Source organism: Brassica napus, chromosome C2, assembly GCF_020379485.1.
Source record: "Brassica napus cultivar Da-Ae chromosome C2, Da-Ae, whole genome shotgun sequence".
Classification (NCBI taxonomy): Eukaryota; Viridiplantae; Streptophyta; class Magnoliopsida; order Brassicales; family Brassicaceae; genus Brassica; species Brassica napus.
The window spans coordinates 51,838,980-51,859,229 of record NC_063445.1 but is presented as its reverse complement, the minus strand read 5'-3'; the positions used below and the strand labels follow the sequence as shown (position 1 = coordinate 51,859,229).

The 20,250-nt window shown below is 33.9% G+C and overlaps 2 protein-coding genes across 2 annotated transcripts; one reads left to right on the top strand and one right to left on the bottom strand.

The window, feature by feature from the left end:
* Positions 1–1,284: 1,284 nt before the first annotated feature.
* LOC111210342 (loricrin-like) lies at positions 1,285–4,237 on the top strand. Its single transcript, XM_048746992.1, has 2 exons — positions 1,285–1,724; positions 1,837–4,237. Exons 1-2 carry the CDS (start codon positions 1,374–1,376, stop codon positions 3,976–3,978), a joined length of 2,493 nt encoding a protein of 830 aa, XP_048602949.1. The 5' UTR covers positions 1,285–1,373; the 3' UTR covers positions 3,979–4,237.
* A 722-nt stretch (positions 4,238–4,959) lies between these two features.
* On the bottom strand, positions 4,960–13,893 carry LOC106421551 (trichohyalin-like). Its single transcript, XM_048749216.1, has 7 exons — positions 13,519–13,893; positions 12,749–13,169; positions 12,136–12,678; positions 11,506–12,048; positions 9,600–11,419; positions 5,550–9,392; positions 4,960–5,465 (listed from the first exon to the last, which is right to left on the bottom strand). Exons 1-7 carry the CDS (start codon positions 13,864–13,866, stop codon positions 5,106–5,108), a joined length of 7,878 nt encoding a protein of 2,625 aa, XP_048605173.1. The 5' UTR covers positions 13,867–13,893; the 3' UTR covers positions 4,960–5,105.
* Between the last annotated feature and the right edge of the window lie 6,357 nt (positions 13,894–20,250).

Genomic DNA, 20,250 nt, shown 5'->3' with positions numbered 1-20,250 from the left:
ATATCAAAACAATCTAGACTAGGTTATTAGGGTTTCAGTTTAAACAAGCCAAACAATTTTAATTCATTCAGATTCGAGTTTAAACAATCTTAGCAACAGTTCTAGGTGATCAAATCAATCAATCAAGATTTCAAATTCAAACAATCAAAACCGATTTTGAAAATTAGGGTTTAGGGTTTCGATTTAATCTTAGATCAAAGGGGTTTGATTTGAGATTCAAAATCATCAAGGATTTTGATTTTAATTGATCAATAGATCAATCTCGATTTTAGGGTTTGGGGTATCGAACTTTTAGAGCTTCGATTTACTCATTAGGGTTTGATCTATTATCCTATGGCTTTTATCATCAAGATTAAGTTTTATGGTTTCATTCTTTACAAACAATCCACATTCGATTCATATGTTCTTAGAATTCAAATTACCTTTAGCTTAGTTGTTTGATGAACCGGACCACCAAAGAATAAACCTCGAGCTGGACAGGAACGGGACGCGAGCTTGCTGCTTCCTATCGAGTCGCGAACGGTATTGAGGCTGAGGTTGCGAGCGGCTGATCGGAGACGCGAGCTGTTTGCTGTCGGATCACGAGCGGCTTGATCGTCTGATGCGAACGGGACGCTTGCTGTCTGGAACGCGAGCTGGATGCGAGATGGGGCTGAGTTCGTCTAGGATCAGGAACGCCTTGGGGCTGGAGCTGATCGGGGACGTGAGCTAGAACAAGAGACACGATCGGATTAGGGTTCGTCGGATACGCCGGGTACGGTTAGGGTTTTAGGGTTTATCGATTTTTTTTTGGCTCAGGGTGTTTTAGAGTTTTGTGTTGATAACGTGTTGTAAACTTAAGGATTTAGAATCTGTAAGTTCTTGTTTTATTACTCAAACATAAAGTGCCCTTATATATGAGAATTACAAAGAGATAAAAGGAAAAACATAAATATGGAAAATGTACAAATATAAGGAAAAGAAAATAGGGTTTCTTTTTCTCTAACTAGGTAAATCGCCTCTCTCTCTCTCTCCATGCGTGGCCGCCTCTCTCTTTTTTTTTGGTATTGGGCTGATTATGGACCGGGTCGGTTTTGACATCCATAGTATTATTTATAACAGTGATATATTTATTTTCTAATTGAATGGTAGAAACACAATTTACCGTCTTAATCGGTTATGGAACACGAGAGCCATTAACATTTTGCTATTCTCTCTCTCGGCCTTCGATGGATCCACCAATTTCTCTTAAAGCAAATTTAGCGTTCTTAAGCATCTATATAAACGAGTTCTTTTATGAAATAAAATCATTCAATAAACAAAAAAAAATAGAAACTTAAAAAAAAAAATTTAATAAATCACTCTAGTTCTTTTTTTTTCCATCTAACAGGAAAATGACAAGATTTCCTTTAGCAATATGTCTAATGTGTATAATAGTAGCATCAAGTACGGTATATGAAGCGCAAGGAGGTTTCTTATTAAGGCATTACTTGAGGAAACTTCCTAGACTGGCCAACGAGTTTGAACCTTTCGCTTTCAAGATTATGATTAGATTTATAGACAACCTTGAGAGCTTATGCTCCTCGAAAGTGGAGTACAAGGAGTTCTTCTCAAAGCTGAAGGCTTTTTTGATCTTCATAAACTCAACAGCAGGGAAGTCTTCATCGTCAGAATTTGAGTCTCAGTTGAAAGCACATTCTGAGGGGCTCTTCAAGGCCATCACTGCATTGGGTGTCAAAGCATCGGTAAGAGTTTATATTTTGTTATCTCATTTGAGTATTAGTACATGTTCATCTAAATTTGAAATGAAAAAATGTTTTTGATGAGTGTTATCTTTTTTTTTTGGCTTTGTGGTAGGCGGATACAAGCAAGTTGATTGAAAGTTTGATGTCGATGGGAAAAGTTATGGCTGAGTATAAGAGGAGCGGTTCACTAACAATGACAAGTGAACAAAGGAGAGTGCTGATCACATCTATGATGAAATGGGCACAAGTGATTGGTCAGTTTGTGAAAACTGTACGTGAGAAGACTGGTGACGGTGATATTGATCTCCCATCTCTTGGCATTGGAGGTGGAGATGACGACGCTGGAAATGCTGGAGGTGGAAGCTCCGGCAGTGGTTCTTCCTCCATGGGAGCTGGAAGTGCTGGAGGTGGTAGCTCCGGCGGTGGTGCCTCCTCCTTGGGAGCTGGAAGCGCTGGAGGTGGAAGCTCTGGCGGTGGTACCTCCTCCATGGGAGCTGGAAGCGCTGGAGATGGAAGCTCTGGAAGTGGTTTTCCCTACCCCGGAGCTGGAGGGACTGGAGGTGGTAGCTCAGGCAGTGGTTCTTCCTCCATGGGAGCTGGAAACACTGGTATGGGAGATGGAAGTACTGGTGGCAGTGGAAGTCCATCCTCCGACAGTGGTACTCCGTCTAGTGAAACTGGAAGTCCTGCTGGCGGTGGAGGCGGTAGCCCGGGTGGAAGCCCAACTGATAGCTCAACTGCAGCAGGAGGAAGTTCCATGGGTGGTGGTGGAAGCTCTGGTGATACCGGAAGTACAATGGGTGCCGCGGGTGGAAGCTCTGGTGATACCGGAAGTACAACTGGTGCTGGGGGTGGAAGCTCTGGTGATACCGGAAGTACAACTGGTGCTGCTGGTGGAAGCTCTGGTGATACCGGAAGTACAACTAGTGCTCGGGGTGGAAGCTCTGGTGATACCGCAAGTACAACTGGTGCTGGGGGTGGAAGCTCTGGTGATACCGGAAGTACAACTGGTGCCGAGGGTGGAAGTTCTAGTGATACCGGAAGTACAACTGGTGCCGCTGGTGGAAGCTCTGGTGATACCGGAAGTACAATGGGTGCCGCGGGTGGAAGCTCTGGTGATACCGGAAGTACAACTGGTGCTGGGGGTGGAAGCTCTGGTGATACCGGAAGTACAACTGGTGCTGCTGGTGGAAGCTCTGGTGATACCGGAAGTACAACAGGTGCCGAGGGTGGAAGCTCTGGTGATACCGGAAGTACAACTGGTGCCGGGGGTGGAAGCTCTAGTGATACCGGAAGTACAACTGGTGCTGCTGGTGGAAGCTCTGGTGATACCAGAAGTACAACGGGTGCCGAGGGTGGAAACTCTGGTGATACCGGAAGTACAACTGGTGCTGCTAGTGGAAGCTCTGGTGATACCGGAAGTACAACGGGTACCGAGGGTGGAAGCTCTGGTGATACCGGAAGTACAACTGGTGCCGGTGGTGGAAGCTCTAATGGTGGAAGCTCTGTTGACACCCAAAGTATGACTGGTGCCGGTGGTGGAAGCTCTAATGGTGGAAGCGGCGGCGGTGGAACCTCTGCTGGTGGCGCAAGTGGAAGTCCAACTGATGATAGCTCACGCTCAGGTGAAAGTGCTGGTGGTGAAACCTCTGGTGCTGGTGGTTCAAGCGGAAATACATCTAATATGTCTACGGAAGAATCAAGTTCTATGGGTGGTGGAAATTCTTCTGAGGACAGTAAAATCGCCACTGGTGGAAGCGCCAGTGCGGAAAGCACTTCCGGAGGTGCAAGTGGAGGTTCAACTAAAACCACCGCCGCAGGAGAAAGCTCCATGAATAATGGAGATTCCTACTCAGATTCTACAGGTGGAAACACCATGGGGAGCCCCACCGGGAGTCCTTCTGGTAGTGGTGGGAGCTCTTTCACTGGAAGTGAAACTGGAAGCTCATCTTACCAAGCTGGAGGAGCCTCCGCAGGTGGGCCGAGTGGAAGTACAACTGATAGCTCAGCTGCAGGAGCAAGTTCAAAGAATAGTGGATATTCTGCTAAAGGAAGCTCCACAACAAGTGCCCAAGGAAGTACACAGGGTGGTTCAGGTTTAGCTGAAGGAGCCTCCGAAGGCAAATCTTTCAAAGGAAAAACTGGCTCTACGAGGTATGAAGGTTCTTCCAACTATCAAAAGACGCACTCAAAATCCTCAGACAAGAGCTCCTTCAGCCATTCCTCAGAAGAGAAAAGCTCCGGCAACGTCTAATTAAACTCGTAGGTTCAGGACAAACATATATCAATCCTATAACTTCAATAAAGAGACGGCCCTGCTAATTTACAACAGCGAGCTGTAGAATGTTTTTGCTAAATACTAGAGAATCACCTACATGCGTTAGCTTTTACTGCATGGACAATTTAGGATTTTTTTTTTTAATTATGTTGTAAAATATGAATATAATAAATTATGAGTACATGATACTTCAAATTTGAGAAAGTAAAAGTTACAAAGGATTTTTATTTTTATTTTTTTTTGCCAGAGAGAAACAAGTTCATAAAAGTTTACGAGCCGGAAACATTCAAATAACAAGTTCGCATACACTGAGCCTAACATTCAAATAAATATTATCAGATTTTCAGTCGTTCTCTTAATTGTTATTTTTGACAACGAAATACTATTATAATATTGTTTTTTTTAACTAATAATATTTCTAAAGTTAATATTTTTTCACGTGTTGTTACAAAAAAAAAATTATATATATATATATATATTCCACGTGAACTTCGTTATAAGAAATGGTACATAAAAATTTATAAAACAAATGTTTCGTTAAATCATTTTTTCTCCAATTCAAGATTCTGAAATGATTGCTTCTGTAAATCCATTGATTCGATCTACATCAAATCATCGCGAAGTGAAATCTTAATCTTCTAGCCATATTTAACTTTATCCTTCCGTGGGAAGTTTTCTTTATGATGGTATCTTTTGGATGTTTATGTTACCCTGAATCTTAACGAGTCCAAGTAAAAATATAAATAATAATCTTTGCAAGTCTATAGACGTATTCCACAAGTTCAGAATCAACTCTAATTCACCGGAATAATGCAGATAAAACACTAAAGGAAACAAAAAAATTGTCTCCAACAAAACACACAAACATATGCATAATGATCCAAGTCCTAAATGTATATATACATGGTATGAGTGAGTAATTGCTGCTACTTGCATATCCACGAGAAAAAAATTTACATCCCAAGTTCACAATTTGTATTCCGATCTATATTGTACCCACCCTAGAATTAAAAGTCTAAACCTCAAGGCGACTTGGGTTTATTTTACAACAGTGTAAAATTCTAATGAACCATAATCATATTTTTATCTACATAATGTACTCTCTAGCTATTCACATCCACCATCTCCGGACTTTCACTGTTGAGATTGAAATCCAAACCCGGGCTTGAACTCGAGCTACTACTAGAGCTAGAGCTAAAACTCTTTTTCATATGAAAGCCGTTTCCAGTGGAAGTCTCCATTGAAAATTGTTTTTCACTCTCCGTAGCAACTCTTACGAACTGAGACATCACTTGTTCCCATTTCAAAGTTATTTCCTTAATTGCTTGTTGTTGTGATAACGTAAGCGTCAAGGAGCCAGGGTTCTGGCTTTGTTGTCCCGATACTGCTTTGCTCAAAACCGATTGCAAGATGGTAAGAGTCTTCATCACCTCTTGTTGATATCCTTGTAGTGTTGTTTTCATCTGTCAAAGAAAACCAGATCAAAGTTTCCGTTATGATCCTCTACTTTCTTGGATTTTTCTTTTAGTTGTTTTAGGTTAACTCACCAGTCCTGACCCAAGTTTCTTGGCTTGCAAGACAGCCATAGCATCCGAGACTTTTGTTGCCATATTTGTCATCTCACTCATGTAGGATCTTGAGTCCGTTGCCTCAAATGTTGAAGATACCGGCCATGCGTATTTCATGTAGTCTTTAAGCTTCTGGAAGAAGCTCTGGAACTCTTGTGTTCCTGGTGATTTGTGCTCAAGGTTTGATATGAAACTTGTGACTTCTTTTGAAGTACTGCTCTCGATATCTGTTGTCACTTTTTTTTCCGTTGAGGAACTTTCTGATGTTTGGTTATTTATGGAATTTGCATTGTTTTCTCCATGCTGCACGTTTTGGTTGTTCATAGTATCATTACTCTCTGTAGTCTCTTCTGTTTCACCATTCGTTGAGTCTCCAGCACCTCCACCTTGAGCTTCCATTGTCTTGTTCTTTGTAGAATCTTCATTGATGTCTATGTTATCTCCTTCAACATGCTGCACGTTTTGGTTGTTCATGGAATCATTACTCTCTGCAGTCTCTTCTGTTTCACCATTCGTTGAGTCACCAGCACCTCCACCTTGAGCTTCAAGTGTCTTATTCTTTGTAGAATCTTCACTGATGTATATGTTGCCTCCTTTAACATCTGTTGATGTATCGCTTGTGGAGCTACTATTATGTCCTTGAACCTCTGTCGCCATTGATGTATCGCTTGTGGAGCTATTATTGTTTCCTTGAACCTGCGTCGCCTTATCTTTCATGGAATCTTCTTTGACTCCATCCGTTTCAACTGTATTACCATCTGTGGAACCTTCCTCCATTGAGTTATCTTTACTTCCATTTAGTTCAGTTGTATTACCATCCTTTGAAGCTTCTTCCATGGTTACATCTTGACTTCCATTACCTTTCTCCATGGATTTATCTTGGCCTTCATTGACTTCTACTGTCTTACTATCTTTAGAACCTTCCTCCACTGAATTTTCTGTACTATTATTGTTATTCTCAAGTGTCTTACCATCTTTAGAACCTTCTTCTATTGGAACTTCTTTTATTCCATCGATGTCAGCTGTCTTACCATTTTCAGAACCTTCCTTCATGGATTCTTCTTTATCACTATTTATTTCATCTATATCACCATCCTTAGAGCTTTCTTCTATTGAATCTTCTTTACCGCCATTAATTTCTGCCGTACTATCTTTAGAAACTTCTTCAGTGGAATTTTTACCTCCATGCATTTCAACTGGCTTACCATCTTCACCTTCCTCCAGGGAATCTTCTTTGCCACCATTGTTTTCCACTATCTTACCATCATCAGAATCTCCCACCGTAGAATTTTTGCCTCCACTTATTTCAGTTGTGTTTTCATTATCTTTAATTAACTTTTCATCTTTGGGACCTTCTTCCATGGAATCTTCTTTACCTCCATTGGTTTCAACTACCTTGCCATCTTTGGAATGTTCTTCCATGGCTTCTTCATTAACTCCATTGTTTTCAACACTTTCACCATCTTTGGAGCCTTCTTCTATAGAACCTTCTTTGATTTCAGTTGTTTTGCCATCTGCGGAACTTTCCTCTTTAAGATCACCTTGATCTTTCTTCTCACCCACATTTGTTTCTTGAATTTCTTCTTGCTTTTTTATCGAGGAATCTTCATTTTCTGCTTGAGCCTTTGCGTTCTTTCTTTTCTCAAATTCAGCACTCTTTGCTTGAGCTTCTGCTTGCATTTCTTTTTCAGATTCCTCACTCTTTGCGTGAGCTTCTGCTTGCATTTCTTTCTCGGATTCCTCATTTTCAATGTGAGCCTTTGCTTGCATTTCTTTCTCTGGTTCTTCATTCTGTGCTTGATCTTTTGTTTGCGTTTCTTTTTCAGATTCCTTACTTTTTGCTTGAGCTTCTGCTTGCATTTTTTTCTCAGGTTCTTCACTCCTTGCTTGAGCCTCTGCTTGTATTTTTTTCTCAGATTCTTCACTCCTTGCATGAGTCTTTGTTTGCATTTCTTTTACAGATTCCTCACTCTTCGTTGGAGCATCTGCTTGCATTTCTTTATCTGATTCCTCACTCCTTGATAGAGTCTCTGCATGCATTTCCTTTTCACTTTCCTCACTCTTTTCTTGAGCATTTACTAGCATTTCTTTTTCATGATCTTTTGATTTATCATCGCTAGACATTTTTACGTTTTCTTTTGTCTTCTCTTTTCCATCTTCTTTATTTTTTTTAGATTTGTTATTATCATAGTCTCTTTTCATCTTTTTCTCTTCTTCTTCTTTTTTAAATTTGTTTTCTTCGTGTTCTTTCTTTTTCTCTTTTTCATTTTCATTCGATTTGTTTTTTTCATGTTCTCTCTTCTTTTGTTCTTCATTTTTCTTGGATTTGGTTTCTTCATATTCTCTCTTTTTCATTTTCTCTTCTTCATTTTCATTGGATTCGTTTTCTTTGTGCGTTTTCTTAGATTTGTATTGTTCATGTTCACTCTTTTTATCTTCATTTTTCTTGGATTTGTTTTTTTCGTGCTCTTTCCTTTTCTCTTCTTCAATTTTTTTGGCTTTGTTTTCTTCGTGTTCTTTTCTTTTCTCCTCTTCTTTCTTCTTGGACGTGTGTTCTTCATGCTCTTTCCTTTTATCTTCTTCTTTCTTTTGGGATATGTGTTCTTCGTGCTCTTTCTGCTTCTTCTTCTCTTCTTCATTTTTTCTCAATTTGTTTCTTTCATGTTCTTTCCTTTTCTCTTCATCTTTCTTTTTGGATAAGTATTCTTCCTGCTCTTTCTGCTTCTTTTTCTCTTCTTCATTTTTTCTTGATTTGTTTCTTTCGTGCTCGTTCTTTTTCTCTTCTTCTTTCTTTTTGGATTTGTGTTCTTCGTGCTCTTTATGCTTCTTTTTCTCTTCTTCATTCTTCAGTTTGTTTCTTTCGTGTTCTATCCTTTTATCTTTTTCTTTCTTTCTGGATATGTATTCTCCATGCTCTTTCTGCTTCTTTTTCTCTTTTTCATTTTTCTCGGATTTGTTTTTTTCGTGCTCTTTCCTTTTCTCTTCTTCCTTCTTTTTGGATATGTGTTCTTCGTGCTCTTTTTGCTTCTTCTTCTCTTCTTCTTTCTTCAATTTGTTTTTTTCGAGCTCTATCCTTTGCTTTTCTTCTTTCTTTTTGGATAAGTGTTCTTTGTGCTCTTTCTGCTTCTTTTTATCTTCTTCATTTTTCTTCGATTTGTAATTTTCGTGCTCTTTCCTTTCTTTTTCTTTCTTCTTTTTAGATATGTGTTCTTTGTGCTCTATTCTTTTCTCTTCTTCTGTCTTTTTGGATATGTGTTCTTCGTGCTCTTTCTGCATCTTTTTCTTTTCTTCATTTTTCTTTGTTTTATTTTTTTCGTGCTCTTTCTTTTTCTCTTCTTCTTTCTTTTTGGATATGTGTTCTTCGTGCTCTTTCTGCTTCTTTTTCTCTTCTTCATTCTTCAATTTGTTTCTTTCGTGCTTTATCCTTTTCTTTTCTTCTTTCTTTTTGGATATTTGTTCTTCGTGCTCTTTCTGCCTTTTTTTCTCTTCTTCATATTTCTTCAATTTGTTTTTTTCATTCTCTTTCCTTTTCGCTTCTTCCTTCTTTTTGGATATGTGTTCTTTGTGGTATTTCTGCTTCTTTTTCTCTTCTTCATTTTTCTTCGATTTGTTTTTCTCGTGCTCTTTCCTTTTATCTTCTTCCTTCTTTTTGGATATGTGTTCTTCGTGCTCTTTCTGCTTCTTTTTGTCTTCTTCATTCTTCAATTTTTTTCTTTCCTGCTCTTTCCTTTTTTCTTTTTCCTTCTTTTTGGATATGTGTTCTTCGTGCTTTTTCTGTTTCTTTTTCTCTTCTTCATTTCTCTTGGATTTGTTTTCTTCGTGTTCTTTCATTTTCTCTTCTTCTTTCTTTTTGGATATGTGTTCTTCGTGCTTTTTCTGTTTCTTTTTCTGTTTCTTTTTCTCTTCTTCATTTCTCTTGGATTTGTTTTCTTCGTGTTCTTTCCTTTTCTCTTCTTCTTTCTTTTTGGATTTGTGTTTTTCATGCTCTTTTTGCTTCTTTTTCTCATCTTCATTTTTCGTCAACTTATTTTTTTCATGCTCTTTCCTTTTATCTTCTTCTTTCTTTTTGGATTTGTGTTCTTCATGCTCTTTCTCTTTCTTTTTCTCTTCTTCAATTTTCGTAGATTTATTTTTTTCATGCTCTTTTCTTTCCTCTTCTTTCATTGACTCTTCACTTCCTTTTTGAAGCTCTATGTTCATGTTATCTACAGAGCTTCTATCTTTTTTTGTATTCTCTAACCTTGCCTCTATAGGCTCTTTTCTGTCTACCTTAGTTGTATCTCTACCGCTTCCTTGCATTTTTTCTTGTTTTCTATTCTTAGAACTTTCCTTATTTTCCTTAACCTCTACTGATTTGTCATCCTTACCTTTTTTATTGTCTACGTTTGTGTATTGTCCACTACTGCTTCTTTGAGTTTCTTCTTTGTTTTCCTTATTTTCTTTAACTTCCAACGGTTTTCCATCCTTAATCTCTTTCTTGTAACCTTTGTTGTCAATACTAACCTCTTTTGAGTGTCCTCTCATAATGTTTTTTTCATTTCCCTTAGCCTCTCGCCACTTTTTATCCATATGCTCTTTCTTATTTTTCTTAATCTCGTCCAACTTATCATCTTTAGACTCGTTCTTATTTCCACCATATGTGAACTCATCATTGTCTACATGATCCTTCTCTTTCTTTTCTTCCATAGTAGTTTCTTTGTTGGTCTTCGTCTCTGATGGTATATTATTTTTTAACTCTTTTTCATCTTTGATGTTCTCTAAGTTCGTATCCTCTATTGATACTCCATCGTTCCCTTCAGCCACTTCTCCCTTCCCTTCCATGGAATTGCCTTCATTTTTTATTGCCTCTACCTTAGGTTTAGAATCTTTATTCGAGTCTTCAACATGTCTTTTTTTAAACTCTACAGTCGTCTTATTATTAGAATCCACATTTACTCCTAAGGAATCCATTTGACCGTCCATCGAAACTTCATTACTTCCTTGAGCCTCTTCCTTGTTTTCTTTTACAGAATTTTCATTACTTGTCTTCGTCTCTACTAATCCATTGTCCTTAAATTCCTTTTTATCCTCTTTGTTCTCTGAGTTCTCATCCTTCGTTGATTCTTTGTTGTTTTGTTGATTTTCTTCCCTTTTTTTCTTCAAGTGATCTCCGTTATTTTTCATAGCATCTACTGTTTTGTGATTCATAGTCTCTTCGTGTGCTCCTACGCTCTCCAAGTTTTGATCTTTTGTTGAAACTCGATCGTTTCCATGAGAATATCCTTGTTTTTCCTTCATGGAACTTTCATCATTTTTATTAGTCTCTACTTCTGACTTAACATCTTTATTCTCCAAATTTATATCTTTGGTTGAGTCCCCAATAATTTCTCCTTGAAATTTTAATACACTCTCCTTATTAGAATTTACATGTCCACCTTTGGTAGGCATCACGTCTCCATTCATAGAGACTTCAGTGCCTCTTTGAGTATGTTCTCTCTTTTCTTCGGTAGAATTTTCATGATTTGTCTTAGTCTCTACAAATCCATCATCCTTCACTTCTTTATTATCTTTGTTGTTCTCCAAGTTTGCATCTTTCACTAGTTCTCCATTATTTTCTTGAGTATCTTCCCCATTTTCTTTTGTGTGATCTTCATCATATGTTCTAGCCTCACTCTCTTTATTCTCCAAGGTAGTATCATTTGTAAAAAGTTGACCATTTCCTTTAGTGTCTTCCAACTCAGTCATGGAACTTCCATCATTTCTAGCATCAACCTCTGACTTAACATTCTCTTTAGTATCCAAATTCTTGTTAATGTGTGAATCTCCAATACTTCCTTCTTGAACCTCTAATGTCTTCTCACTATTAGCATCTACATTTGTGGACAAACAAAAGATATTAACAGACTACATTTGACCTTTAATATTTGTTGTTTTTCGTTCTAAATAACTTCATTACCTCTTTTAAGGTCTTCTTTATTCTCAAAATTTACATCTTTAGTGGTGTCTCCAATACTTTCTCCTTGAACCTCTACTTCATTCTCCTTATTAGAATCAGCATTTCCACTTTTGGTATGCATCATTTTTCCATTCATAGAAACTTCAGTGCCTCCTTGAATATGTTCTCGCTTTTCTTCCGTAGAATTTTCATGATCTGTGTTAGCCTCCACCAATCCATTATCCTTCACTTCTTTATTATCTTTACTGTTCTCCAAGTTCTCATCATTCACTAGTTCTCCATTCTTTTCTTGAGTATTTTTCCCATTTTCTTTTGTGTGGTATTCATCATTTGATGTAGCCTCACTTCCTTTATTTTCCAAGTTAGTATTCTTTGTAGAAACTTCATCATTTCCTTGAGCTTCCGACTTTTCATTCATGAAACTTCCATCATTTCTAGCATCAACCTCCGACTTAACATCTTCTTTAGTATCTAAATTCTTGTTAATTTGTGAATCTCCAATGCTTCCTCCTTGAACCTCTAATTTATGCTCACTATTTGCATCTACATTTGTAGAGAATAAAAGATATTAGTGTCTAATTTTTGACATTTAATATTTGTTGTTTTATTTTCTAAAAAAAACTCCATTACCTCCTTTAAAATCTTCTTTATTCTCCAAATTTACATCTTTAGTGGAGTTTCCAATACTTTCTCCTCGAACCTCTACTTCCTTCTCCTTATTAGAATCAACATTTCCATTTTTGGTATGCATTGTTTCTCCATTCATAGAAACTTCAGTTCCTCCTTGAGTATGTTTTCGATTTTCTTCCATAGAAGTTTCATGATTTTTCTTAGTCTCTACCAATCCATCATCCTTCACGTCTTTATTATCTTTGTTGTTCTCCAAATTTTCATTCATCACTAGTTCTCCATTATTTTCTTGAGTCTGTTCACCATTTGCCTTCATGTGATCTCCATCATTTATTGTAACCTCACTCCCTTTGTTCTCCAAGTTATTATCATTTGTTAAAACTCCACCATTTCCTTTAGCTTCTTCCAAGTTCTTAGTAATGGAACTTCCATCAGTATTAGCCTCGACCTCCGAGTTAATATCCTCTTTAGCTTCCAAACTCGTATTAGTATTCGAATCAATATTTCCTCCTTGAACTTCTAATTGCTTCTCATTATTCACATCTACATTGTTGACAAAAAAATATATTAGAGTCTACGTTTTTTGTTTTTTCTTCCTAAAAAAAAATATTACCTCCTTTAACATCTTCCACTCTATTGCCTTCTTTAGCCTTCATTGCTACATCGTTTTTGGAATCTTCATTGCTTTCACTAACGTCATCTGCATTTTCTTGCATGGACTCAAAATTTCCTTTATTTGACTCCAACATGGTTTCATTCACCGAAGTATTGTTTTGATCAGTAGTACTGCTCTCTTCCCCTAAAGCCGCACTTGAACTTTTCGACTTAACTTCTACAACAATCTTCACGATTCGGGTGATTGTTACTTCCCATTGAGATACTGCATTTTCGACGGCGTTCTTTTGTTCCAAAGAAAGCGACATTGATCCGTCCCCTTTTATATGTTTCTCCATAATAACTTTACCAATCGCAGCATGTAACTCAGTGAGCGATTTCACCACTTTGAACATCTCCTTCCTTACACTTGAACTCAACTGTCGTATTCACAAAAATAAAAATCATTGGTTAGTTCCACAAGTCCTTGAAGCATAGATGGGTGGTCATGGAAGTTAGTTCAGTATTCGCCACATAAGACTAGAACTTTGATTCTTCAAATCCAAATATTTGTAATTTACGTTATACAAAAACCAAATGTTCATATTTAAATTTCAATATTTTTTATATCAAAATATATTTTCTAAATTCGAAAGCATTTATTAAAAATAATTTAAAAGCAAGTAAACCAATTAATAAGCCGTAGATCAACACTCACAATCAACAATCAGTAAAAACATTTATTTGAGTCATTCAAAAGGATGAGCTTTTTCTGTCACTGAAACTCACCAGTCCTCTCCCAATTATCAACATCGTTTGGAGGAGATTATCGGCTTTCGATTTCATATGGGACATGAATGTTTTGGGCTCATTTTCTTCGATCATCGGTGTAACAGAGGACTCCAACTTCAAGAGATCCTTTAGTTTCTCAAAGAATGATCTTAGCTTTTCTCTTATCGGACACTCATCCTCCAGCTTTAAAACAAACCCAATGGCTCTGTTAGATATGTACGACTCAATATCTTTAATCGTGTTTGGCGCGTTCACGGCTATTCCCTGTGCTGAAACTACATTGAAGCTTAAAATTGTTGCCAAGATGGTGATGCAACATAAGCACAACAAATAAACTTTTTTCATGATTGATGATATATACTGATGAGATGTTTTTTTCTTGAACTGTTATATATAATGAAATGAATCGAATACTAAGTTTAGATTTATGGAATGAATGACTTGGAGAATTTGATGGACACATCTTTGAAAAAAATAGCAAACATAGCTTATTAGCGGTTGGCCAAATCATGTGGATTTCGAGAACTTGAGAATATTAAAGGTAATAAAGTAAGCAGAACCTATCCATTTAAATCCGTTACGGCTGAAACGAAACATAACTTTAAGCAAACCGGTGGGAACCGGCACAATGTTTGGGCGAAACCCGAATGATCCAACGCAAACTCACAAGAGGTTATGGCTTTGCCTTTAGTGTCCTCTGTTTCTTATATTAAATCCTCGAATCAATTCCATCTTTTAGTCATTTCTCAAAAATATTTTTTGAAGTTTAGTTTAGTTTTTTCAAGGGAAAATTCCATAAAAATATCTCAACTAAATTTCGTTAAGCGCTTTAATACCCAAGATTTTTCTACCCGGTTTAATATCCAAAGTAATTAATTTGCTCATTTTAATACTTTTACTTTTAAAAATATATATGTTCATTTTAATACCCAAAGTATACTCATTTAATAATAAGTTTCAGACAAAACTTATAAAATCTCTAAAATTCAAAAAAAAATCTTAAAATTTTAAATTTTATTCTAACGTTTAAGAATAAAAGTAACTAAATTTTGGATAATCTTAATTTTTTTATAATATTTTTTTGTTTTAATTTCAAATTTACTATGTTTTCTGAAGTTCTAAATAATTTGTTTATTATGCTCACAATTAATTTTTCTAAAATTTTAGAATATTATCCTAAATTTAGTTACTTTTATTCTTAAAACCTAAAATAGAATTTGAAATTTTTAAGATTTTGTTTTTGAAATTAAGAGAGTTTTTAAGTTTTGTTTGAAACTTATTAATATTTTTGATTAAATTTGCATAGTTTCAGTATTAAAATTGGCACAGTTTTAAAAGTAAGTGTATTAAATAAGAAAAATAATTAGTTTGGATATTAAACAAGTAATGAAAGGAGGATATAAGCCTCAAATATAGTGTCTTCGTAGGCGAAAATAATCAGCCAATGAGAAACTATATTTTTGTCATGTCACCTCCTCTATTTTTTTTTACAAAATGATCATTTAACTTTTTACTTAAACAATTATAACCGAAAATATTTTTTTAGTGAAATATATTATTTATATAAATATAATTATATTTTTTTTATTTACATAATAGTTTGTAAAGAAATATTTAGTGTAAATAATATCATAATTTTATAAAATACAAAAATAAATTGGGCTGGTTTTCAACTTTCATAAATAAAAAATATTATTTGTAAACTTAGAAAAGAATATATCAAGAATATTCTTTTTTAGGAGAGAAACTAGAAAAATACATCGGAGACAAATCCATCTATATTATGAAATTCCACTATTTTAGAGAAAAAAATAGAGGAATACATTGGAGATGGTCTAAGGCATTGCCGACGTAAATGATCGACATTGAGAGATCAGATTTTCTGATTCTTACTATTTTAATGTTTCAATATAATTTGAATATTCCCTTATAATATAATGGTTTAAAAGTATTTTTTGTTTCACTATATAAATTATTTTTATATTTCAATGTAACTTTATATTTATTGGATATTGTGTGGCCAATTAAATTATGTAAATTACTATGTAATTGATTAAATTTATATATTAAATGACAGTTTTCTAAAGTAATAACTTTTAAATATTACAGATTTTAATTAAAACTGATTACATTTTGAAACAAATAGAGTAATCTATAAACTAACTATATTTATAAATACGAGGACAAAATTGTAAAGTGTGCTCACCTTGAATTTCTCTAATTATGTGCATTCCTAATTGGAAGGAGATAATCAACATCTAATATTATGTTACTCTCAGTATATTAGAAATGGTCGAACCGTAAACCAATTAAGGATGATGTAAGGAAGACATAAAGATGTATTTCCAGTTATCACAAATATAGAATCAATTGACAGCAACTTAATTATGTCCAGCATAGGACAACTGAGAAGAGTTTTCATACCTTCTAATATTATAATATATCACTATATTAGTGGCTAAATCAGTTTTCTCTAGCACAAATACTCACTCCATTCTTGGAGTTTAAGCTTTTCTATCTGATGATATTAGTAGTTTGATCCAAAAAAAAAAAGAAACGGTCGAACTGTACATTGTAATTGGAGAAATAAAACAAACAAAAATTAACCGAAGACTTTTAAGGTATATGAAACAAAAATTAAAAATAGCAATTCTCTGAAATTAAAGAATAAGGCAATAAAATTGTAAAAATACAAAATAAAACAAAAAAAAATATACACAGAAAGAAAGATTTAGTAAAATAAAATCATAATATAATTTTCATAATTGATAGTGCTCAGTTACACTAAAAAGTATAAATTTACAACATAAATAGTTTTATTTACATCTTTAAATCTATTATCTAATTAAAATGATTCTAAAAAAAGTGTCAGCACGAAGAGTTAGAAAATATACTATAAAATATAATACATAACGTTACAAAATACATTATCACTGATCACTAAAAAATCATGTTAGTAGTAATAAAAATGAAATCACAACACATTTATTAAAATCATAGAACGGCACGCAACAAGGTGTTATTAAATATACAAACAACAAATTAAATATGCTCAACGCAAACACACGTAAAAATGAGTCATCATATGGATATATTTAAATACATAATTTTAAATATATTATATTCTTGATAATTTTAAAATTACTTAAAAGAAACTAAATTATTAAAAAAATATTAAAGAAATATTTTGTAACATCAAAATAATAAATGAATAAAAAATATATTATGTTAATAAAATATATTTTAGATTTTAAAGACTTATAATTCATGTAATATTATAAAATTCAAAATTTTTTATTACAATTAATATTTTACCATTAGATATATTAAAATAATATTCTAGATCGATATTCAATTGTCAGTTTTCAATTATTACACGTAAAAAAAATATTATTAAGTACGCTTTCTTTTGAAAAGGGGGTTTTATATTTTAAGTAGGTTATTGGAGTACTTTTTATTTTTGTGAATTTATTCGAGATGAGATTCCGATCTTTTAAACTAAGATAATTTATGTTTTATACGTAATTATATTTTTTTTACATAACTCTAAAATCTCGGACTTGATTCTTCATATTTTATTAATTAATTGTGTTACATATAATAGAAATACTTACTTCAAACTAAAAATATAAACAAAAAATCAAATTTAAAAAGAGGAAATTACATGTTTACCACTTTCATGCTACCAGTTTTCATTTTTACAACCACTAAATGGACATTTTCAAAAATATCTTTTTCATTAAGTGGCAAAAGACTCTTATGCTATTGTTCTTTATATATATAATAAATAAATATTTAAATAAATAAAAATCTAAAAAAATAAAAATAATTTTAAATTTTTTTTCGAATTATACTATTTCGAAATTCCAACCCTAAACCCTAAAACTCAACTCTAAACCCTAAACCATCAATCCTAAACCCTATTTTTTTTAAATACGAACCCTAAACCCTAAACAATCAATCCTAAACCCTATTTTTTTTGAAATACGAACCCTAAACCCTGAAACATCAACTCTAAACCCTAAACCCCGAAACATCAACTCTAAACCCTAAACCTTCAAATCTAAACTCTAAAACATCAACTCTAAAAACTCTAAACGTAAACCCTAAACCCTAAATCTAAACTTAAAATATCAACTTTACACCCTAAATCATCAACTCTAAACCCTAAACCATGAAACATCAACTCTAAACCCTAAGCCCCGAAACATCAACTCTAAACCCTAAATTCTAAATCTTCAAATCTAAACTCTAAAACATCAACTCTAAACTCTAAGCGTAAACCCTAAACCCTAAACCCTATATTTTCTGAATTTCAAACCTTAAACCCTACAACCCTAAACCTTCAAATCTAAACCCTAAAACATCAACTCTAAACCCTAAACGTAAACCCTATACCCTAAAACCCTAAACCTTCAAATCTAAACTCTAAAACATCAACTCTAGGGTTTTAGGGTTTAGGGTTTAGGATTTAGGGTTTAGATTTAGGTTTTAGAGTTGAAGGTTAGGGTTTAGGGTTTAGAGTTGATGTTTTAGGGTTTAGGGTTAATTTTTTATGGTTTAGGGTTTAGAGTTTATTTTTTATGGTTTAGGGTTTAGTGTTGATGGTTTAGAGTTGAAGTTTAGGGTTTAGGGTTGATGTTTTAGGGTTTAGAGTTGAAGGTTTATGGTTTAGGGTTTAGAGTTGATGTTTCGGGGTTTAGGGTTTAGAGTTGATGTTTCATGGTTTAGGGTTTAAAGTTGATGATTTAGGGTTTATAGTTGATGTTTTAAGTTTAGATTAGTTAACAATATGTTTTTTTTTGTTAAAGTTAATCAAAAGGTTATAAATGTCTTTTACCCTTCATTAAAGATGAGGGTAAAAGTGGTTAATGTAAACATGAAAATTGGTACTTTGAAAATGGTATTTTTGGTAATTTCCCATATAAAAATTAGTTATACATAATTTAATATACAAAAATTTACATACAAATAAAAATGATAAATGTAACAAATTTAAATATATTATCCGCGCGTAGCACGGAGAAAGGATCTAGTTAAACTAGATTGCAAAAAAGTTTGGGCATTAAAAAGTTTAACAAAATTTAGTTGGAATATATTTTTATGGAGTTTTCTTTTTTTTTCAACTACCAATATATTTTTGTAATGTTAAAGTATAGGATTTTTAACGTTAAAACCCCTCACTTGTTTATTTTGGGTAAAAACACTCAAACTAAGTAGTTAACGAAAAAATCCTCAAACTAACGTTATTTAATGAATTAAACCCTACCAGGTCATAGTTACAATTACTACCGGTAAATCTTTAGTTTAGGGGTTTCTATATTAAGTAAACATAGTTGAGGGGTTTTCCCATTAAAAATTTAAAAAATCAAAAAATTCAAAATTTTATAATATTATTTAAAAATTAGTAACTTTTTTTTTACAGCATAAGCGAGAAGCGTGATTCAGAAAGCCAAACCGAAAATATTGAATTGACATATAATATAGGTGAAGGAGAATTCCTCGCACCACGTGCAAGCTTGTTCGCCATAGTATTTTGTGCTCTTGGAATATGTCTGATCCGGAAGTTAGGGAAAAAAGTCCTACTGCGTCTAAATTCTTTATATAATTTTTATTATATTTTTTCAGTTTTTACATGTTTAATTTATACATATATAATGTTGATGTTAACAACACATCAAACTCATATATTTACAAAAAATTAAAAATGCTAATTTAAAAATTTTAAGTTACTAATTTTATATAATATTATAAAATTTTGATTTTTATTTATTTTTAATAATAAAACTTCTCAACTATGTTTACTTAATGTAGAAACTCCTAAACTAAAGATTTACCGGTAGTAATGGTAATTATGACCTGTTAGGGTTTAATTCATTAAATAAAGTAAGTTTAGGGGTTTTTCGTTAAATACTTAGTTTGGGGTTTTTTACCCAAACCAAGCTTAATTGAGGGGTTTTAACATTAAAAATCCTAAAGTATATTTAGAAAAACTCCACTCACAAATTCATTCGCTGTCCATGCTCTAAGGACATCATTAGTGGTAGTCGCTCAATAGGTTTCTGATGATAAAAATAATAAAAAGTATCGAAAAGGGAGGAGAGAGAGTAACAAATCACAAGAATCAATCGGTTACGGAGAGACTTCCACAAGAAAAAGAATGAAATTTTTCTACAGCCGTAACTTTATTAATGGCAGAACTGTTTAAAGATAATTAGGCAGAACTGTTTAAAGATAATTAAAATATAGTTATAAATATAAATGTTATTATTGTGTTCAAAAAAAAATATAAATATTATTATTTTATTTTTATTGAGAAACGTAATTGGTTTCTCATTGCTTTGCTGCTCATGCTCTTCTTGTCTAGATTTAAATGATGAACCCGTCAACTTCAACGTATCAAACTTGAAGACGAAACCGTAAGGTAGTGTCTCGGTTTCAATTGGAAACGAATTATACATATCTTCTGATTTTCAGAAGCAGTTCCTAATTGGTTTTATTCATCCAATCACATTGTTTTGCCATTGCCATTTGCCAGACTCGCTTGCCAAATCTATATTAACCTAAGTGAAGAACTTAGGCTTAGCGAAGCAATTCAGACAACATTACAACAATCACGCATCGTTATAGTTTAGCACGTCTTATACATATGTAATCTCACGTGAGGTAATATCAATGATTCAATTCTACTCCACTTGCTAATTTAGCGGCCAGTGGCACGAAATTATA

What these genes read in the sequence shown, in the direction of transcription:
- LOC111210342 (XM_048746992.1), top strand. Translation starts at nt 1,374, where the DNA reads ATGACAAGATTTCCTTTAGCAATATGTCTAATGTGTATAATAGTAGCA. An exon ending in CATTGGGTGTCAAAGCATCG is followed by an intron (nt 1,725 to 1,836) that starts GTAAGAGTTTAT and finishes GCTTTGTGGTAG; the next exon opens with GCGGATACAAGCAAGTTGAT.
- LOC106421551 (XM_048749216.1), bottom strand. Translation starts at nt 13,866, where the DNA reads ATGAAAAAAGTTTATTTGTTGTGCTTATGTTGCATCACCATCTTGGCA. An exon ending in TAAAGAAGATTTTAAAGGAG is followed by an intron (nt 12,049 to 12,135) that starts GTAATGGAGTTT and finishes CTACAAATGTAG; the next exon opens with ATGCAAATAGTGAGCATAAA. An exon ending in AAAGGAAAGAGCATGAAAAA is followed by an intron (nt 9,393 to 9,599) that starts AATAAGTTGACG and finishes AAAATGAAAGAA; the next exon opens with CACGAAGAAAACAAATCCAA.